The sequence below is a fragment of the Mya arenaria genome, chromosome 10 (assembly GCF_026914265.1).
Source record: "Mya arenaria isolate MELC-2E11 chromosome 10, ASM2691426v1".
Taxonomy (NCBI): domain Eukaryota; kingdom Metazoa; phylum Mollusca; class Bivalvia; order Myida; family Myidae; genus Mya; species Mya arenaria.
This window is the reverse complement of record NC_069131.1, coordinates 41,552,776-41,575,587: the sequence shown is the minus strand read 5'-3', so window position 1 is coordinate 41,575,587 and position 22,812 is coordinate 41,552,776. Positions and strand designations below refer to the sequence as shown.

The window sequence follows — 22,812 nt, the reverse complement described above, 5'->3', positions numbered from 1 at the left end:
TGTCACTTTAATATCAGACTAGTGTACTGTTGTAAACATTGATCTTTGTTCGGACTATTATTCGGACCTTAAAATAAGAAAGAAATGACTGGAGGACATTCAAAACGAGGCTTAGAACCTTTAACCTTGCCTTGGGCATACTTTCTCATACTCTAACTTCCCCCTGTCTATTCTCAAAGGGTTAACAATTATGAGCTGTTGGAACCCCAACTAGAACCTGCACCATATTGCAGATTGCGTACATAAACAATTGAATATATATGGGTGTGTGACGACTTCTCCAAATATGATGCGACTGGGGCCCATTTGAGTGCCCCGATAAGATTGTTAGTCATAATAGTTTATTGGAGCATATTGCACGGACAGAATGTAACCCTTCCAGAGCTACTCTGGTTCTTTAACGTCCACCTGGCTATAGCACTGTCACACGGGACAACCATTTAACGTCCCTCTCGACGGACGATTAGTATGTTTAAGTGGTTCGGCGGAGAGAATCGCACCTGCGACCCCTGGATTTACAGTCAAGTGTGTTACCAGTAGAATACGGATCTGCGGCGCAAGCAAACCCAATCGGAACTCCTCGGCCATTTTCCATCGAAAACAACCTCGGATATATATGTGCCGGTACTTTAGTAGAAGAAGTGTTTTAACATGTATTTTGTATTACCTAGTTCAAATTGATGCCACTGAAGTGTGTTATGGCATTAACAATAAAAAGACTTAATACGAAAGTCTTTAGGTTTAATTGCCTTATTGAAATACGCAAGCGATCTACTTAGAGCGTAGTTAAATGTAAGAACGAATATAACTCCCACGATTGAAACAAACCGTACCGCGGACATTTTTTTTAAGTTTTATTCAAGCAATGCATAAATGAGATAAGTGAATAAGAAAGATGTGCTAACATGCATGCGGATAAAAATAATCAAATCTAATAAAGGTCACAAATTCCAGTCACTACACAGTTATTGGTGGCATAACAGACAATTTTTATTTTTATTTCTAGAGTGTAATTCAATGTGTAAAAAGTTAGTCATTTTATCAGTAATTTATAAGCATGTTTATGATGATATCACACTGACAGTAAGAAGCTAAGAAATAGAATAGAACATTATCCAAAAATATTTAGGAACGGCGAAAAGTATTCAGATAATTAAGTGTGGCACTGGATCCCTTGTCAATTCTTTACCGGGCGAGGTCGAATCTTCCAGACCTTACCCAGGATCCGGCTTTAAAAAGAACATTTGACTCCACAGCATACCCTCCAACCACAGGTCCAGCAAGTGAGCTTGCAACCGGGCGCTCGGCGAATTCGGAGTTGGCCTGAAAATATATAGTTAAAGCAATTACTAATTTCATTGTATGAACTACTTTCATTCTAAATTATAACGACGTTGTCCAAATTTAACTTGTTATGATATTTATATGAAAAACAACATTCATTTTAACCGTTAACTTTCAAGTCAGCAGCACAAAAGAGTGCGTAAATGTTAAAAGATAAATGAAATGTTTTTTATTTAATATAAAGGTACGTATATCAGTATTATTATTTCGATCTGGGACCAATACAAATATCCCACTCCCAGATACATGGCATACAAACAAAGGTTATTCGCACAAAATATAAAACTAATTAGAAATAAATAATATCGACTTATTGTTGTATACATCGGTTACATCGAAGTAAAGCCATATATGTACAACCAATAGACAGTTGCTTTGACAACTGTTTTGTTTATGTTCGGTCTTACATGGTGCGTTTTTCTCGGCAAACACCGCCTTTCCTCGGCAAATCTCGGCAAGCCTCGGTGACAGTTCTTCATCTGTCATCGCTACTCGTTCTGTGCAGGTCAAACTCTCTTCGACGCCATTGATGGTCTAGAAACGAAATTGTATACATGAAAATAGTATTTCACAAAAACACCATTCTGTAAGCACTGCTGTTCCTCGGCACCCTCTTTGTCCTTTAAACAAAATCTTTAAAATAATAATACACTTCAGTTAAAGAAACACGCCTGTCTCCTAATAAATGTCCGCCAGCCAGGAGTTTGGGTCAGTGTTTCATCTGAAATGATATGTAAAAGTCATGATTAAATAATGACTTTTTTAAAAATATGGGCACTAATCAGAGTCGTATCCAGAATTGACGTAAGAGCGGCGTAACCTTTGGGGCGCAACTTAAAACGTGTGCTTCTCCCGTCAGAACAGAATAATATAGGCTTTATACGCGTTGTTAGTGTGGGGACAACCCAAAAACATTTGGGCAATATAAGAGGTGGGGGGGGGGGGGGGGCATCTTTTAATGTCAATGACACCAGTCTTAAATGGCACTAATTTAACATTCCTACACAGTTGGAATAAACCGGTATTTAGACACCAAAATGTCCTTAATATTGGGCATTTTGTTCAGAATGTTTTAAAGTTAAAGACATTGTTAGCATTAAAAGTAAACATCAGTGGCAATTTATTTATACCTTATTGAACTTAGTTTATTGGGATGATATTTTGGAGTGGGGTGGCGCTGAATGCCTTACAGTATATACAGTTTAATACTATACTGATAATATCAGTGTCGAACAATCCTTTGAGGCAAATTCAAGCGATTTAAAATGATTCTTGTAAAATAACAGCCATCTGATTACGAAAGGATCATTTATGGGAATCTCTTTTTGAAGAAAAAAGCGTCATGGTATTGTCATAACCGTGGTGCCATCGGTCAGCATAATTGCCTAATTTGCCTCTGACTAGTAAATGTTGAGTACTGTTCGCGTTGGATCTGCGGCGCTCTTGCTTGTACTTCAACTATGGTAAAATAACACAACAATAAATTACCTGTTGAAGTTGTTTGACATTGCACACATCCTGTTTTCCGGGAATATTGACGATTATGCCCTGGAAAAACAATGGAATGATCTAATAATGTTTTCGTTCCTTGTGCCAAAAACACGAAATTATCGGTCGAAGTGTAGAACTTTGGTTAATATGTTGCAAAAGTGTTTTTTCTTTTTTGTAATATTTGATGTACGATGATCATTTCACTCCAATTTTATATTATTTAATGAGTATACAAAAAAGTCTGAGCTGAAAAGGAACTTATTATAGGCATAGGCAGAACGTATACCTCTCTTTTTAAAACGTGGGTGACGTCAATGACGTTGCCGTTTGGAGCTGTGTACGTCAAAGTCTTCTGCCCTCCTCTCACGGAGATATCGACGTCAACATCACCCAAGACGTCGTCATCACCTAATTGGAGGAACGGCTGAAAACGATATTTATTTTCCTAAGTTATCGCCTTGAATCGTAAATATGTCAGATTTAAAGAGACTTGTTCATGTTTTATTGTGAAATGTTTTATATTAATTAGAAATTTACCGCAGACCTCTTTATGCAATTAACCGTATTTATTACTCGATCTGAAATTTTGGATCCTAATGATGTAATTTCTATTGGAATTATGATGACCTAAAAATGACGTCTTAAAATCATCGTTTGTTCCAGTGAAAATAAAACTTAAGTAATTTTTATCGCATGCTGATGTTAACTATTCAGGTGAAGATGTAGTTAATGTAATTGTTGTATTTACAAGTTATTCCCTTACTCACTCATTAACGGCAGCTTTTACTAAGTCACAGTAAATGGTCTTACCGCTTTGCTCGTGTTGTTAAAATTAGCTTTGCATTCAAATGAGACGCGACAATCGATCATGGAGTATAATATTTCCATTGTTCAATACTCAATTTAATTACAATGTACACGAAAAATAAATAAAAAAGCTACAAAAAGTTCATACCGTTGCAATGGCCGCAGCAACGACAGCAAACAGAACCAGAGCAATTTTCATCATCATGGCTGCAAAGGATTCCAAAGTGGCGATATGTATGAGGGTAACAGCATGCGATTAAAAGTATAATTGTATGAAATTAAACTGAACTTAACCAATTAAATATATTTAGTTTTATAATAAAAAACGCTGGTAAAGCCAAGTACATAATATAAGTTCTTTGAACGAATAAAATAGAGTACGAAAATCATTTATTATTTCTGCAACATAAGTAGTAACTTTAGACTCCTACATAGTTCTACGTCCATATTCATCATTTGCATCATGCAAATTATTAGCAATAAAATACAATATCACATTAAGTCAATATATAAACATTAATGTGTCAAGTGAATTGACATTGTATGGAAAAGAAAGAACGAATAACATGCATTTTCCATCAGAATTATAAAACAATTGTTAGTTCTTACCTTTCTTCTCAATGTTCGTCACTGGTTAATAGCTGGTTCATTATTCAAACGGCAAAGCATCTCCTTAAATACACATCCAGCACTTCCAACCGGCATTTGAATGGCTGAATCGCTAGCCAATGGTACAACATGCTTCCTCTTACTATCTTAGAAAAAACAACCTTAAAATATAACCAGGTAGTAATAACCATCGATTGAAGTACCATAAACACTATTTCTTAAATGAAATAAATAAAAAAATACGTTTTATTGATTTATGAAATGTCGGAAAATTTCGCGTGATTTGCAAAAAGAACAAAACAGAATGAACATACTTGCACACATTTAATGCACAAAGTGATAAATATATATGAATTTATTACACTTTTATGTAAAGTAAGGATAAACTGATTAATTTCGTTATAAATAGTGGCATTAAAACGGAATAACAAGCATACATGTATGGGTCCTTGTTTATTTTTTTAAATTGAAATTAAATTTTCAACATATATGCAGGCTTTTGTTTTCTGCAAATTTTCCGATCTCGAAACCTATATCACATTCAAATAAAACAAAACACTTAAAAGTAAGCACTTGAAAGTTACTGTATTCTACCTATTAAAATGATTGTCTTAAGCGGGTCAATTTCGAGTATGGATCAAGACCGTCTCACTCAATGCACTTTATTCTCATAAACTAACATTTTAAACCGTTTTCTTTTGTGCAAATATGATCTGATACCTTGTTTTAGTCAATGAAAGGTATTGTTATTATTTTTTTCCGAGTGCAGTTCGCCAGTCATAGGGATAAATCGGCACATTAAGCAAATGTTAACTTAGGTTCATTCTGTATATTTTTAAAACCCAGGTTCATCCCAAATCTTGTAGATTTATGGCACACTAAAAATAACGATTAATAAGTAAGCATTTACTTAAATGTACCGATTTATCTCCATATACCTGGCGATCCTATCTTTTTAAAAAATAAAGTGCATAGAGTGAGTCGGTAAGCCTAGTATGAACTTACATTGTTTTTACGAGATATTTTAATACAGACATGAGTTTTTTTTATCTAAAGCAAGCGTCATCGTATACAAGCAATTGCTCTTCATTGGGTGCATAAGGTCGTTTCTAAACAAATATCGTGTTAACGTTTAGAAAACAATATTTATATTCATCGAATCGAGGAAGTTTTTCACCCCAAACAATGAAAAGGGAAACCTGGACGTACTTGACAATACTGTCCTTGTTATGTGTTAGCTAATTTTTATGTATTTTCAGACACGATGCCTGTTGTCTTGTTGAATTTAAATTGAGTTTTGATTAACTATCGCGTGCTAGAGAGCCTGAAAACGGTGACAAAATAATCAGGGAAGAAAATAAGATAATATAAATAATGATAAATTAATTGCAAAAATATAATATTTGATAGTATTATTCAGCCATTGTTGAATTACGAAACGTATTAAAATGCTTCCATAGATAACTAATCAGATATTAATTATGATACTTCTAAGTAATTACATCGCAACAACATTTACTGCGAAGAAAAAATCAGTCACCACAAAAATCAAGCTGGTTTAACGTTGAGTGTAAGATAGCCAAGATAGTTTCTATTGCTGTAAGAGTACATTTTCTTCTGACTTAAATTATGTTAATCGCTTTTTATTTTTGCAAGCTAGATTAAAGTAGTTCAACCAGGCTTTAGTAGTAAAATGCTTATTATGTTAAAATCTATATACGGGAATGTTCAATCGTGTGAGAAAGATATAGACAACATGTCATATTCGATTTTCCTTGATATATATCACTAGGTCGAACCAAGGAGAACAACTTTCCCCACTCTTGTTCATTCTTTTTATCAACGATATTAGAGATAATTTAAATTTTAACAACTTCAACAGTAATGATATCAATACAATATAGAATTTATTTCTTAATAATATCGGAATTTTGTTAGAGTGGAAAGTCAGTTTCTTTTTAAAACAACAACAACAACAACAACAACAACAACAACAACAACTCAACGGTATGTAAACAACAGGTGTATTGATTTCTTAAACGAAAGTCAACAAAAAAAACAACGTTTGTTTAAATTGTTTAATCATTTAATATCGAAACTGAAAGGATTTCGCTGTTTTTTTTCCTTTGAATTATTGATATAATGATTGATATAACTACCTTAATGTTTCTCTCAGTGTATTAATATCCGTTTTAAATGAAATGCAAAACTGTTCCAACAAGCAACAAATAACTTAAAACTGATCATAGTTAGAATCAATTAATAAGTTTATACATTGAGTTGTATCTATACTTATATACTTTTTGTGACCTTATATATAACAAGTTATATAATATGAGAGATTTTATCTAAATTAAATAAAACAAATTGCGTGTGTGTGTCGTGATTCTTTGTTTTGTATACATTTCTTAGTAATTAGTAATATTTAAGAAGTCCGACATGCGTTAAAAAGTTATTTTTTGTTCATTATTTTCATTAAACGAATTGTTTGTAAAAAGTCTTTTAGTTCTTTCAATATATTTCAAGAAATGCTGTTGTAAACGTGAATTTTTATATCTGCTGTGGTTAACGTGAATTCTTCTCACCTGAATAAAGCAATTAATATTTAATCTGCAGGCTTGAATTTTTTTATAACATGCTTATTTTATTTTCCTTAATAGTTTGAATTACTCTCTTCATTGTGACGATAATTCATAAACATTAAACTATAATTCTATATGATCCTTCTTTCATGAAATAAATTTATATTCATCAATTTGGTCGATTTTAAAATGTTAAATTTATGTTCTAGATAGGCCGACATGGGGATGCGTCCCAAATACTCATTGTCCCTCTTTAAGAGACGGAGTTGGCCCACGTATATTTCACCAAATGTTAACTAAAGGCGGGTAGATTGAATTGATGGAGTAATGAGTACATGTACATCCCCCAGTATAGGAAAGTCAACAGTCAAGAAATGATTGATCATGCATTCGAACAAACATTTACTTTAAATAACTTTAATGTTATTGTACAACTAATCTTAAAACTATTGAATTATATAATTCTTAAATGACATGTGTTACTGATTGGATCCATTTTATTTGTATGTGACGTCATTGTATGTAAGACAATCGTTGAAACTGCTGATTACGTGTTGGAATAATAACGGTGAGTTCAATAATTTCTTCCACATTCATTTCGGTGGAGAATTTCCATTGTGGACAAAGTCCCATAGTATACCCTAAAGTTTTTTTTTAAGATTCTATGTATTTCGGGCCCAGGCCCACCTGACTGATTATTCAAATTAAAATAGCTGACAAGTCTGTAGTTAAAAACATGTTGAGCCATGTATTTGTTTGGCAGGCGACACAGTTGCCCAAAGAGCTGGAGCTTCATCACTTTTATTAATGTTTTAGTAGATACAGAACCGAGTGCATCTAATGCGAGGTCTGTATTTGTAGATTTGTTTAGGCCTTGAATTATTTTGATACAGAAAGTATGGGACCTTTCACGTTTTAATAAGTCAGTTGATGACATTGTCCAAGATTCACAGTCATACAGACGTTTTGGAATAACAATGGAGATGTATATAGTCAGCGATGTCAACGGGTTGAGTTTACCAGGGTGTTACCCGCTACTGCATATTTTTGAAAAAAGTGCCCCGCATTTTTACACAAGCGTGGTCACCATTCAGAACACGAAAGGAAAGAGTAACACTATAATCCAAGCTATCTATTTCTATAATCCAAGGACATATTTCTTTAAAGCGATGTGTACAATTTCATTTCTAAGATTGAATCTTTGTTTATCACCATGGTTTACATTATCATTGAAAACCAGGATACAAGCGTTATATTCGTATCGCCAGCACATTGAATATCCGTCGCAAATGTCCAATATAGCTTGAAGTCCATATGCTGGTATGAGATGAGAAGCATACCCCCGTTTGGGAGCGAAGCGTGTTATTGAAAACTTATTGAAAACACAGATGCCGTAGCCACTATTCTCTGGTAGATTAATGAGCTGGTTAATAGAGAGAAGAGAAAGAATCGAGGAACTTTTCCCGCCCTGTCGATTTCCCTGTCATACTGGGAACCAGTCCGAGGTGTAGGGGCCATATCTAACGCAGCTTGACACACACGAATACATTTCAGCGTGTGCTAGGAGCGAAGTAGGGTCCAGCGAGCATTCTGTAAATAGTATGAGTGCCACACCTTATCAAATGCTTTCCGGCAGTCGAGAAATGCCACATACACTTTGGAGCCATGTTTACGTGCGAAGTAAAAACTATTTGAGGATAAATGATGTCACATTACACCCCAGACCATCCTGAAAACCACCCTGTTGTTTATTAATATTGCACAAAATGTTGTCACGGCTGCGTTTCAATAATACGTGTTGAAACAGCTAAAAGACAGTTGATATAAGTGTGACGGCCCAGTAAAAGTCTGAATTGTCTTTTCTTTTGTTAGCTCCTTTATGCAATGGTATTATAAAACCGCGTTTCATTGATGCAGGTATGTAGCCTTGTCTTAACATCTGCGTAAATAATTTTGTTTGCAAGAATCGGTGACAATAATACGTTTGCGCATTTCAAATATTCGTATAGAATTCGATCGTTACCAGCAACCTTACCCATAGGGGCGTCAACTATGATCGAGAAACACACTCCGTGGAAACTGTTGCTGAGGGATCACCTTGGACATTCATAAGTATATCATGTTAATTAGATTCAACAGTCCCTTTCCATGGATCATTGAATCGTACGTCTGTCATCGGTGTGTATAAGTCCTGAAGTATTCAGCTCACTTGCCAGTAATAACACGTGGGCCCCTGATAACGGTGCCGTCGAAGTTCAGCCTTGCCCCCACAGTATTCTTCTTAGAGCTTCTCCGCCTCTTCGCAAGGCTCCAAAAATATTTCGAATTTACCTCGGCCTTCCGGATTCAGCCCTGATAATTTTTTTATTAAGTACTGGTTAACGCTATTTCTATTACGACGCCTGTCGCGGCCGTTCGTCCGCACACCATACAGATTTTAAGATTTTCATATTTTTATTCGGGGTTTTCAGAATTACATTGCAGAATGGTTTCATTTTTTTGCATACGTTCTGAAAAACATTTTGTGGAAAATTCAGAAATACGGGTTTTGATCAAGTCATATGCATTCTCGATATCTTTACGATTCAGCTAACCGACTTTAATGAAACCAGGTCTGTATCATTCATTAGCAAATTCCCATACCGGGCTACATCCGCAGCCTTTACCTTGTCCCACTTTATAGTTGTAAAATAAGTTCAGACAATATCATCAACAAGGTCAGGCAACAATAACTTTACATGTATGGGCCTGTGACGTGAAACATTTAAGCAATCCTCATCAAGATTATCAAAATTTGCAACACAGTCAAATATTTCAAATGGCAAACAGATAAAGTCTATAACTGAATGAAATCGACCATCATATGAAACAAATATACCATTTGAGCCTTCACATAAAGTAGAAAAATTAGTCGGCAGAATGTTGCAATCCTTAACAAAGTTTGTGAGTTGTATATCTCGAGAATGAATGTTAACATTGCTGTTACAGTATCTAGCATTGAAATATCCCAATAAAATATCAGGCGAGTACGAGTTCCATAATCCATAAAGTTTATCTTTGATTTCTTTATACACAGTTATGGAGTGATTCGTGCAAGGGAGATAAACCTGAAAAAAAAGAACATGTCATTACCTAGTCCAAATAGTTGTACGTTTACGGATTTTTTTAAGATTTTTGATATGGCAAATCCTTCACGTACAAATTGTTTTGTATCAAAAGTCGGGGTAGTTATTCCGTTTGGGATTCCGGGTTAAAGCATATTGCCTTTATAAAAAATCATAAAAGCAAGAAGTATTATCAGATAATGTTATTTATATTAGTACCGTACACAAAAAAAATAGACATCCAACGAATAATCATGAGTTTGATGGTTTTTTCTTCATTTCATTTTGTCAAAACATAACGATATATACATGAAGGGCACCAACAAAGCTGCAGTTCACAGTTTTACAACAATCGGAACACTTCGGCCATGGCCGGGTCTTTACGATTGTCTTTATGAGGAGGTCTATCTCGAAACTCGAGTGTTTATGCTTGACATAATTGTTGTCTGTGTCAGTCAAGTTTTGTTTTATTGCAAAGGTTAATATTAATATAAACCTTTATTATCCATTTCAAACATTAAACACACTTTCAATATTTTTTTCACCCCCCCCCCCCGGTTTTTGCACAAACCCGTTTAGACGTAAGGGATTGGAAGAATACCGTATAACACGTCTCTTTCTAGACTAGTAATGACCCGGAGTTACTTGCATATCAATTATATTGTCCTCAGTAATATTTAAGTGAACACTTTTATCTCTCAAACATCTGTGGTATAATAATGCATCTCCGCCCTTTTCTTTCTGGTCTGGCCTTAGTTATATCAAATAAGCTTTTCTCAACGTAAGTGTAACAAGCAGTGTAGGCTGTCAAAACTGTCAAAAAAAGCTCAGCATCAGGGTATACTGCATATCTATGACATCCACAAATCATCTATACGCGAATGATTTCACCTTGCAAAAAAGAGCAGGGGATTTAACTGGAGTAAGGGAAGATAATGAGTAACTTTGTTTAATGGCTATTTGCTTATTGAATGTAATCGTTTCTTTGCTGTTAACTGTCTTTTACTTGGAACTGTACATGGATCGGGTTTGGCTGGAGTGTGTTTTATTGTATGTAATACTTCATCCACTAAATGTATCCATATTTTGTGAACATTTATTGAAACTACAGGGGAACAATGAGTATTTAGAAGTCTCCCCATTGCGGCATACATGGAACCTAAATTTAACATCAAATCGATCAAAGATGAAAGAAAGATCATTTGGAATAATAATTTGGTGTTGTAAACATTGTCGTCACAATGAAATGTTAATGCATTAACTATGAAATAGAATAAACTAAGCATGTTATGATCAGTGTTTAATGCATAACAATTAGACATAGTTAGCTTTATTTAACTGAGAAGAAAATCACGTTAAAACAATATATATAAAATTCACGTTTAGAACAACATTTCTTCGAAATTAAATATTTTTACAACTAAATTATTTTTCACGAACAATTTGTTTGATAAAAGCTATGGACAAAACTAGTTTTAACGCACGTCTGACTTCTTTATAATATAATATTACTTATCACTGAGAAAATGCTTACAAAACAAAGCATCACGGCGCACATAGCGTTGCATAGTTCTAGAACATTCCGTCAAGTTCAAATTTTGCCCAAGGATTGCATCGTTAAAATTCAATCACGTCTGGAATATTTCACACTTGTAGAAGCAAAAAATCTTCTATAGGCTTAGAAATATTTTCATTTCTTTTTCAAAAAAAGTTATTTCGGAATTAATGTCGCGAACCTACTTGTTTTCCTCAGTTTTTAACCGTGGTGACCCATGTGAGAACCCCGTTTATGTCACGTGATTCCTCACCCTGTGTACAGTTATAAAGATCATTGTGCGTAGCCGACATTGGCATCCAAATCAGCAGAAATTACATTCAAATGAAAATAAAGACTGGAAACAATTCCAAAACGAGGTCTTAGCCCCTTTACCCTTTCGACCCTTCATAGTCAACTGACACCAGCTATTTTCAGGGTTGACAGTTATCAGCTGTAAGAACCATCGCGTGTACTGCAGCTAATATGTATTACATGTATAATATAAACACTATAATATACAGTATGGGACGACTTCTCCATATATGGTACGACCATGGTGTGTTGGTAGGACGGAGGCAGGACCTTTCAACCTCAAGACAGTACAATCCCTTCTCAAAATGAAGTCAATCATATGATTTATTCAAGGAATGCATAATGAAATAGGTGAATAAGAAAGATGGATTAGAAGTGAAATAAACGTGCACACGGATAAACATAATTATTCAAATTTGATAAATGTCACACATTCAAGTCACTACACAGTTATCGGTTGAATATTTTTTTCAATTTGGATTTCATTTCTAATGTTTAAATTATGGAGTTAAAGTCATCTTGTCAGTAATTTACAATAATGTTATGATGATATAAAACTGTGAGTAAGAACCTAAAACAAAAATATATTAAATGGGTTCAGCAATATCAGCACAGAACATATTCCAAGGCTGCAAAAGACGGCGAAAAATATCCCGATGGTTAAGCTTGACACTTGATACTGTATCAAGGCTTTACCGGACAGACAGTAAGTCCGACTCTCCCAAACTTCAGCACAGGATCCCTTAATACTTCGATGTACATCGGATTCCACAGCAGGTCCCTCCAAGACAGGACCAGCAAGTTGACCTGCATCTACGACGAATTCTGGACTGAGCTGAATATAATTATCAACAAGTTGTAATTTGTTATATCATTGTTTAAGCTACTTTGATATTGCGTCATAATGAATGTCCTAATTTGTTTTACCCTAACACTCATTATAACCATTAACTTTCAAGTGATCAGCCCTACAGTATATTTAATAGGCACGTATGTGTCCAATGCACAAAGCAAATATTCGCAATTTCAACAAAACACTTAACTTATTGGAAATAATTTTCAATCTAATTTTGCAGACAACTTTTACACCGAAGTGCATGCATGTACAAATGCATGTACACATGTTACGTTCAGTTCTTATCAGGTCTAGTTTGTTGAAACTTGCTCTTAAAAGGCACGTATTTTTTGGCAAACACCGGCTTTCCTTGGCAATTTTCGGCAAACCTCGGTGGCAGATCTCCATCGGTCATCGCTACTAGTTCTGTACAGGTCAATCTCTCTTCGCCTTAGTCTTCGCCATACCTGGTCTAGTAATTAATACTAGTATATGTTTACAGTATTTTACAAATAGACCAAGCTAAATGCACAGCTATTCATTGGCAAGCCTCGGTAACAGCTCTTTATCCCTCAACGGTACCCGCTCAGACTGCTTTAGTTCTTCTTCGGGCAACCTCTTAGTCCTTTAAATTAAACAGTTTAAATACATGTATTAATACAACATGTGGAAAGCACAACTGTCTCCTTGCAAATGGATGCCTGCCTTTCACAATAAATTTAGGCAGTGTTATATCTGAAATGATACGTTAACATCAACATCCGATATCACTCACTTTATTATGTGGCTGAATCACACGGATTATCCCCAATAACGTCTACCTCGCTTTTTAAAACGTGGATGACGTCAAGGACGTTGCCGAATGGATACGCATGTTTATACTCTTTCTGGGTTGAGCTGGAGCCAAAATCCAGGGAGCTTGAGCCAAAGCGTGGAAAGTGAGCTTATACGCTGTATAATAATTGGCTCTTTTTATAAACAGCTCCTAAAAAACCTGGAGCCACTGTTTCGCATCCGTGATGGTAATACGTAACAATTAAAGGAAGTATAACATTCAATTAGTTCATTATTATTATTATTTGAGTGCAATGTATGATTCAAGTCTAAACTTTAAAATAATTCATTTCTTAATGACATCTAAATTGTGTTACAGTAGAAAGCTTATCTTTGTCTTAAAACTCAAATTTAGGAAAACAAAACGCAAAACGTGTATTAATTTCCTGTACGAAAGTCCACAAAAAACGACATTTGTTTAAATCAATTTCGAAACTCAATTTATTTCCCTGTTTTTCTTCCCTTCTGCAGTAAGATTAACGTACCTGTGTTATGACCATAAGTTATATGGTTTTAAGTAGACATTTTATCTAAATTTAAAAAATGTAAATCATTTAAAAATGAGTTGTCTTTTCCCTAAATTGTGTTGACCCTAACCTACATGGAAGGGTGGGAGGGTGGGAGGTTGTGTAATTCCTCCAGGAGTTTACGGTCAACAAAATCCTTGTTAAACATCAACTTCCCTCCTTCGTCGGTATGTGTCGTTTAACCTTTTAATTTTGTCTCCCGTATAACTCCTGGATGGGATATACAGATATTTTAGAGTATTTAATTTGTGAAATAATATAGTTTAGTTATATGGTTAACAAAATAACACTATTTGGATTTTATTAAGATTACACAATCTTTAAGACACAATGCAATGGAGATGACAACAACAATGCAAAATAATGCATTGTTTTCTCCTTGTAAATTATAATTCTTTAAAAGCTATTTCATTAAGCTTGCAGCATTTGATTGATCAAAATATTGTACCCGTTTATTATAAAACCGTGCAAATAATGTAGCAGAACTCCAGCCTGCTATGTCCATGAGTGACTTTAGTGTTACACCTCTTTGTTTCGCACTGCTTGTTGATATGTTGCCTGTACACGTACTATTGGCTTTGCAATTTATTGCCACTCCAGTCTTATATAAGAATTGCTTCTGTCCAGCGAGCGATAGTGTCTTTTGGCAATTTACTTTTCAAATATCATAATACAAATATCACATAGATGCGAACGAGTGAACTGCATAGAGGAGTACAAGTGTATTGCATACATATTAAGAGGTTTTTTTGTTATATGACAAAAAAATTGTTTGACAATATATATTATATATCACCTCATTCATCCACGTATTTACTGTAAAGAGTTAAATAATGCAAGCTTGACCTTATTCGACCTAGTTATAAATGTTTAAGTACCAAACGACCCAAAGTCTTTCCGGTCCAGCTTTTATGCATTTCTCCTAAGCAAGTCATAAAGTGTTCTACATTCATTGGTATCAAACTTGCCACACAAGACATCCGGGGACGGGGACTGTTTGTTCAACGCCGTGTCCATCCTGCTGAAAGACGAGTCCGTAAGTGTGTATCTGCGCTACCACACATGTATTGATCTTGTTGTGGAAATGGATTTCTTTAAAAAACATTCCATGGCTGGAAAAGGGGACCTTTCCGGCTCGTACGAATCATTATGTTTTTCACCGGCGAAACTTGGTTCGGCATCCAGTACATGGGCAATTCTCACGATTGCAGATGCCATTAAACGACCAATACGGGTAATCTACGCATATATAAACGGGCGCGATGACTATATCAATATATCCCTAAATACGGTAGTTTAACTGAAACCGGAATAGATCATCCAGCGCGTCATATACTATGGCACGGATACGGATTCCAGTTTTGCAGTTCCTGGACAATACCACACGGTAAACCATTTCTCCGCGGTCTCATGTGTTTCACGGAAGGACCCATGTTTACCGGAACCGAAACGTGTCCGGCAGCCAAATGCGAGCACGTCTATACATCTCAGCAAAACTTCTTGAGTTCACTGGACATGTCAGACGTCAAGGAGGACAGCTCACCAAGAAAGACAACGAGGCGCATGCGAAAGCGGAAACGAGTTTCATGAAAGTCGTTCGTTCTCGTTGAGTCGAGCATTAGTCTGACTAAAAGAGTTGACGTTTTAAGTGAAAATGAGACTAGTGCGAGTGAATCAGAGAATGTTTAGTGTAAAGACAGACAAATGAGAGCTTCTGTGACTGATATTACCCCGACCGACACAGACGACGATGTTTTTGTGAATGCGCCTGATTTTTCAGGGTTAACAATTATCAGCTGTGAGAACAACATCACCATATTGCAGCTTACATGTATTATATGTATGATCTAAACAATATAATATATATGAGTATGGGACTACTTCTCTAAATATGGTACGCCCATGATGTGTTGGTAGGACGAGAACAGGACTTTTCAACCCCAAGACTGTTCAACCCCTTCTCAAAATGAAGTAATTCTTTTTCTAAGTTTTATTCAAGGAATGCATAATAAGAACGATGAATACGAAATATGGGCTAGAAGCGAAAACAACGTCATACGGATAAGCATATTTAAAATAAATGCCACACATTCCAGTCAATATACAGTTATCGGTTGAATATATTTCATTTCTTATGTTTAATTAATGGAATTGAAAGTTAAAGCCTTGATATCACTATGATGATTTAACAAAGGCAGTTATTACCAAACAAAATGTAACAGATGCTTTTAGCAATGTAAGCACCGAACCTACAGACGGCGAAAAATATCCGAATGGTTATGCTAGGCAAAGGGACCTTTATTTAGGTTTTACTGCAAGTCAGACTCTCCCAAACTTCTACACAGGCGGCCCTCCCCTGTACAGCGGATTTCACAGCATAAACCTGAAGAACACAGCCGGCAAACTGGTTCGCAGACATAATCTCGACGAATTCGGGGCTGACCTGTTTGGGGCTGACCTGTTCGGGGCTGACCTGAAAAATGTTATCAACAAATGTGTTTACTAACATCATTGTAAATGTAAAAACATTTTTGATATTGCGTCATATAAATGTCCAAATTTAACTCGATTTATTTTCGAAGGCCTCATTATAACCATTTACTTTTTAACTGATCTCCCAACAGTGTGCTTGTTAAAATATATTTGAAAGTAACACATATTATTTAATAGAAAAGTATGAGTGTTACATGTACAAAGCATGAAAAAACGTTCTTTGCAGTTTTACCAAAGCACAATTTATTAGAAATAGCTGAAACCAATAACATAACATCAGGAAATAGATAATATCAATATGCTATTGCAGACATTTTTTTACATTAAAATACATGCCATCTACAACCATTATGGTCAGTTCTTATCAAGATTAGTTTGGACAAGCTTACAAGGCGCGTATTTCTCGGCAAACACCGCCTTTCCTCGGCAAATCTCGGCAAGCTTCGGTGACAGCTCTTCATCGGTCATCGCTATTCGTTCTGTGCAGGTCAAACTCCCTTCCACGTCATTGATTGTCTAGTAACGAAAACGAATATATGCAAATACAACAGTATTTCATAAATACACCAATCTAGATGCATCGCCATTCTTTGGCATTTCTCCGCTAGCCTCTGTAACTGCTCATCATCCGTCAACAGTGTGTGTATACCACGTTATAAATTGCATCATAAATGCTACATCGGAAGGCAACATTTTGCTTTTGAATGCAGACTTTAAACAAAGATAACTACTATTTATTCACTATTTTAAATGAAACATAGCACAGTCTACGCCGCATACAGCGCCCCGCCTTCGGTCTTTTACCAGAGTTTGATTGAGAATTAAGTTTCTTAAAAAACTACGACAATCCTTTTCACAATACAGCCGTCTGTCGGAGCATTGTCAGAACATTATTTTGGAAACAGGTTTGTTGAAGTGTTTGATGAAACTAATCACCTTATCAACTTCGGTAATAAAACGAAGGAGGGGCTTTTTAAACGGCATAGACTGCGCTATATTTCATTTAAAATGGTGGCCACGTGGTCAAGACTAACCGTTCAAAATGCTTCAGTTCTACTGCGAGCCTGTAAATAAAATAATTTAAATGTTAACACAACTTTCCGAAAACTCGACTGTCTTAATGTACCCAAAATAACATTTATCATATTTTAGACACAAACAATGAGCCAGATACCTTTGATACTGACAAAAACAACAATTTGCCAGGTACAGTCATGACCAATTGTCGTCGTCCGCGTCGTCATCATCAACAAAATAGCAACATGTTTTGTATCAACCTATTTTGTGCCCATTCAATCACTATTGACTACTGTAATACAGCAGACAGCTAATCGTTGGCGTTCTCGCCACGATGTCTTCGTTTGTTCTTCAACTATGACAAAATATTTGACCACTGCATTACAATAGACAGCCGATCCACGGTTGGCGTTCACGCCACAACGCCTTTGTTTGTTCTTCAACTATGAAATAATAACGCGAACAATATTACCTGTTGAAGTTGTCTGACGTTGCACACTTCATTCTGTCCGGGAATGTTGACGATGACATCCTGGGAAAATGAATGGAATGAGTTAAAACATCCTCGGCACCCAAGCGGATAGGTTATGAATACGCCGGGGTGCCGAGGAAGAGTTAAAACTGCTATAAAACGTACAAAGTAACACGAATGTTTCGGTCGAAGAGTCGAAAATTGATAGATATGTTTTAGAATAATAAGTCTGTTTTTTTTTAATATTTTAATTACAATAATTTATTTCACTTTTATATTATTTTCTGAGCAAACGAAAACGTCTGAGCTGAAAACGAACTTAGTATAGGCACAGCCAGAACGTGATCGCCCTCAGAGTGGACAAACACTCATGATTATGTTGTTGAATCACGCTGATTATGGCCAAAAAATCTACCTCGCTTTTGAGAACGTGGGTGACGTCAATGACGTTGCCGTTTGGAGTTTTATACGTCAACGTCTTATGCCCTCCTCTCACCGAGATTTCCACGTCAACGTCACCCAAGACGTCGTCATCACCCAGTTGAAGGAATGGCTGAAAACAGCAATTATTTTCCCGAGTTATCGCCATGAAGTAAAGATCTTCAGGTTATGCACACATTCATAAATATTTCACATTTACTGAGACATGTTCACGTTTTGTTGGGTTATCAAAAAAGGTAATTTCGTGATGAAAATCTTTTAAAAAAAAATAAAACATCATGAAATAGATGCATTCGGGCTCTGTGGTAATAACTTTTAAAAATTGGATTAAAAACGCTCTTTTGCCGAAAAAGGTGAATAAGGCTATTGAAAATTGAAATATTTGTGGGTTTGGATTTAAAACATTCTGTTTAAATGAGTACGTTTCTTGTTGTTTGCTGTTAGTTGGTAGAAGTAAGTGAAATATTCCACTTTAAACAAATCGCTGTCAACATAACCTCTGTAAGTGAAAATCCCTTGAAGGCATTTGAACCGCCTCAAGCCGAAAAATGTATCACTGATAGTAAAAATGACAAAGTGTCATGCTGTAAATAAAATAATAATAAAGTCATAAAAATAGCAGAACCTAAGGTGTCACAATATAAATAAACTACATATACATTAGTGGCATCCAAGGTGTGATAGGTTCTGGCGATCAAATTTAAGGTACCTTTACGGTCGTTTACCTTTTCCACACGTTTGTGTGAAGCCAAAACTTGACGATTTAAAAAAACGAAATAAAATTATAAATATATAATTTTGCCTGTAGCGATTTATGCATTTTCCGGGGATACATATATGGCTACAAAAAATACCGTACATTCTTTCTGAAAAAATATTTTTAAGAAAATGCTATTAAACCATATTTCTCATTTGCTGCATGATTTACTAAATCACAGCCAGAAGAAATGATGTAGCCGTTGGAATAAGCATTGCCTTGAATTAAGACAAGACAGACAGTCATCCAGTATTATTTCTGCCCATTAATCCACTAAATGACAATGCGGTCGAAAAATAATGATAAAGCTCGCGTATACCGTTGCAGTGGCCACAACAACGACAGCAAACAGAATCAGTGCTACTTTTATCATCATGGCTGCAAGAGATAACAAAGTGGCAATATTTATGAGGGTAACAGACATTTGGTTAATAGTATTTTACATAAAACTGAATTTGAAGAAATTAATATATTTGTTTCATATTTTGTGATAACCAAAAGCAAGTTAAAAAGAGTACGAGTATCATGTATTCGCGCTGTGTAGCATCGACTGCTCCAGAATGAATAACAATATATTGCATAATTGCAAAATAATAATTGTTTTTCTTACCGTTCGTCCGACGTTCGTCAATGGTAAATCGCTGGATAATTCTTTAACAGCGCGTTTCTTCCAAAACACCACTTAAAGGCTAGCCAATGGTACACATGCTTCCTCTTATCTTCTTGGAAAATACTTAAAATGTAGCTGAAATTCATAAAGAGTGATGAAGTACCATTCATTTTTATTTTTCATTCATATAACATGTCGGAACAAATACGCGTTATTGCATATAGTCAGAATGCGTCTGTTAGCCCAAAGTGCGCAAAGATATAAATGTTTTATATACACCAGATGAGGCCTCATTTACTAATTGATTTTGTTAGGTGTATTTGCATTAAAACGATATTACAAGTACATGAATATGTGTCCATGTTTAAATATCTTAAATTAAAACTCATTTAACGATCTTCTAGTATTTTGCAGGCTGTGGCCACGATAACAAGTAGCTTACCATCTGAGATCTAACGCAAGTTGCAAAACTACAAATATTCTATTCACTGTAACTATACCTTCTCCTTATGAATTGATAGAGAACTATGCTGTATTTTATTAAGATTCGATTTTTTTTTAAAGTTTTTTTTACATTTTTTGTGTGTGTAAAACGAATGAAATAAAGATAATTCTTTGTGACTTACTAAAATTGCTTTTCTGAGTCAAAGTCTAGTCTGTGAGTTGAGACCATTCGAAATCATGGCTCTTGGGGGTCAAATGTCAGATCCGATTAATCTTTAGGGCACTTGGTCAGAGCGTAACGTATATCAATGCAATCTAAATCAACTCTGATCAGTTGAAGAGTGACCTAACTGGACAAGTAATAAAGCTTGAAATGTGAAATGTTCGCACTCTCCTGGGCAACAAGTTCATATGTATACATTTTAAACGTTTCTTAGGTAAACGTTTTTTACGAGTATAAGTATTTGTAGGTGTCACCCAGCTGCGAAAACAGTGTTTGATCACAGCGCGCTGGTCCGTGTGTGATACAGCTGACGTCATATTTGTCATATGTTTTTAAAAAACGTCTAATATTTAGACGGAGAAGTATGTATAAATTGTGAACACTTTTCAGAAAACGTCAATTTCAAACTGCTCCGTGAAACGCTACATGCGTTATCTTGGCAACCATTTTATTCCTTAGTATGAGATGATATATTTTCATTTGTCAAAATGAAACTCGTTTATAGGAGTCTATAAACACAGCTTTATATTGCTTGCTGATGTATATCAAAATCGTTTTGAAATATAGGCACAGTCTCACGTATTAATGACGAAGTTACGGTTTTTGCCAAACGGCGCCGACAACAACAAAGTAATCACAATACCTCTTCCCTTTACTTAAAAACAACAGAAAAGCTTATAAAAATCCATGTTAACACACGTTTCCATTTGAAAAGGAAGTAGTTGAGTTTGTATACTTTAAGTGACAATCTTATTCAAAGTCAATGCATACACATGTGTTACAAACATCAATTTTGATTGATACACCCTCAACTACTTACTATATTATATAATGTACTTATGAAAAATATAAATTACTGCTTACAAGATTATAACCGTTTCTTTAATAGCTGAAAACGCAAACAATATTAAATGATTGGTGAATGCTAACTTTTTTTTTCAAATTAAACTAGGTAACGTTCATGTGAACCTTTGTTTTCGTCATGTATTCACCCTTTTTGGTAAATTAAAAAAATGTTTAATTTGTGGTTAATCTTATTTGAGAGTAAGAGTGCATCTTTAATAGCTGAAAACGGAAAAAATAAATGATTTGTGAATTCTCAAAGATTTACTGTGATCTTCTATGGTCTCATAAGGTAGATTTGTTTTAAATTAAACTCGGTGTCCACCATAAGAACCATTGTTTTCCATAATTATTCATCCATTTTGGTATATGAAAACACTTCTATTAAATGTTTCTAATCTTATTTGGGAGTAGAAGTGCATCTTTAAGTATGGAAAACACTTCAGAGACTGCGTCTATTTTGCTTCTCTAAATAAAAATGCTGTTCATGAGGCTTCACCGTAAGTATAGAAATGTGATAGATCTTGAGATTTTCTTTAAATGCACATATGCTCATATTAAGTATAAGAAGCTCATGAATGACTTCCTTAACGCTTTTGCTTGGGAAAAAGTCTCACGAAACAATTACATGAGTTATTTGCACGAGATTCAACTTCACGGGTTCGTAGTGAACAATCAGCTGTCATCTAAGTGCTTACATGATTTGACACTTAATCTGAAGAATCATTTTTAAAACGATCCAAATAAAATATATGCCTGCATTATTTGTATGCACGGAACCAGGAACAAGGAATACGTTGCTGTTTGTTTAACAGGAGACTCTGAATATTTTGTATTATACAAGGGTTATAACGGCTGATAACTGTCAATGCAGTGAAAGAAAGAATCAGGGTAAGATTGGCAAAGTGGCAAATGTATCCGCCTCTCACTAAAGGGGCCGTGGGGTTAAACCCCACCGAGAGAATGTTCTCTATTTAATAAGCCTTTTGAAAGTGACACAGTACTGGTTTCTATCAGGAAAGTAAAAAATATAAAGTATTCAGATTTTTTGGAACAAGGAGTATACATAGAAACTTCACTTCGTTGCTGAAACTATGACAAATTGTCATTGATCAAACTATTACGGACTCGTTAAGTTTAAGTTTAGTCTTGAATACAGGAATGAACTTCATATTATTGTACAGTTGTAATGATTGTTTTATTTTTTTCATCGAACATTTGCATCTCAAACAGTAGGAAGTACGTTGAAATGAAAAAAAAAGATGACTGGAAACAATTTCAACCTACTTAGGGCATGAATCCCTCATACTCAAGCTGACCCGGCTATTTTTCAGGGTTTACAATTATCAGCTGTGAGAACTACATCACCACATTGCAACTTACATGTATTATATGTATGATATAAACTATATTATATATACATGAGTATGGGACGACTTCTCTAAATATGGTACGCCCATGGCGTGTTGGTAGGACAGGAGAAGGACTTTTCAACCCCAAGACTGTTCAACCCCTTCTCAAAATGATAAA

General features: G+C 35.2%; 2 protein-coding genes across 2 annotated transcripts; both read right to left on the bottom strand.

Moving 5' to 3' along the window:
- Nucleotides 1-848: 848 nt before the first annotated feature.
- LOC128204040 (uncharacterized) lies at nucleotides 849-4,308 on the bottom strand. Its single transcript, XM_052905370.1, has 6 exons — nucleotides 4,252-4,308; nucleotides 3,791-3,849; nucleotides 3,122-3,259; nucleotides 2,833-2,892; nucleotides 1,752-1,878; nucleotides 849-1,323 (listed from the first exon to the last, which is right to left on the bottom strand). The coding sequence occupies exons 2-6, from the start codon at nucleotides 3,845-3,847 to the stop codon at nucleotides 1,232-1,234; spliced, it is 474 nt and encodes a 157-aa protein (XP_052761330.1). The 5' UTR covers nucleotides 3,848-3,849; nucleotides 4,252-4,308; the 3' UTR covers nucleotides 849-1,231.
- Nucleotides 4,309-15,965: 11,657 nt separating this feature from the next.
- Nucleotides 15,966-19,882, bottom strand: LOC128206725 (uncharacterized). Its single transcript, XM_052909372.1, has 6 exons — nucleotides 19,773-19,882; nucleotides 19,482-19,540; nucleotides 18,380-18,517; nucleotides 17,965-18,024; nucleotides 16,865-16,991; nucleotides 15,966-16,455 (listed from the first exon to the last, which is right to left on the bottom strand). Exons 2-6 carry the CDS (start codon nucleotides 19,536-19,538, stop codon nucleotides 16,292-16,294), a joined length of 546 nt encoding a protein of 181 aa, XP_052765332.1. The 5' UTR covers nucleotides 19,539-19,540; nucleotides 19,773-19,882; the 3' UTR covers nucleotides 15,966-16,291.
- Between the last annotated feature and the right edge of the window lie 2,930 nt (nucleotides 19,883-22,812).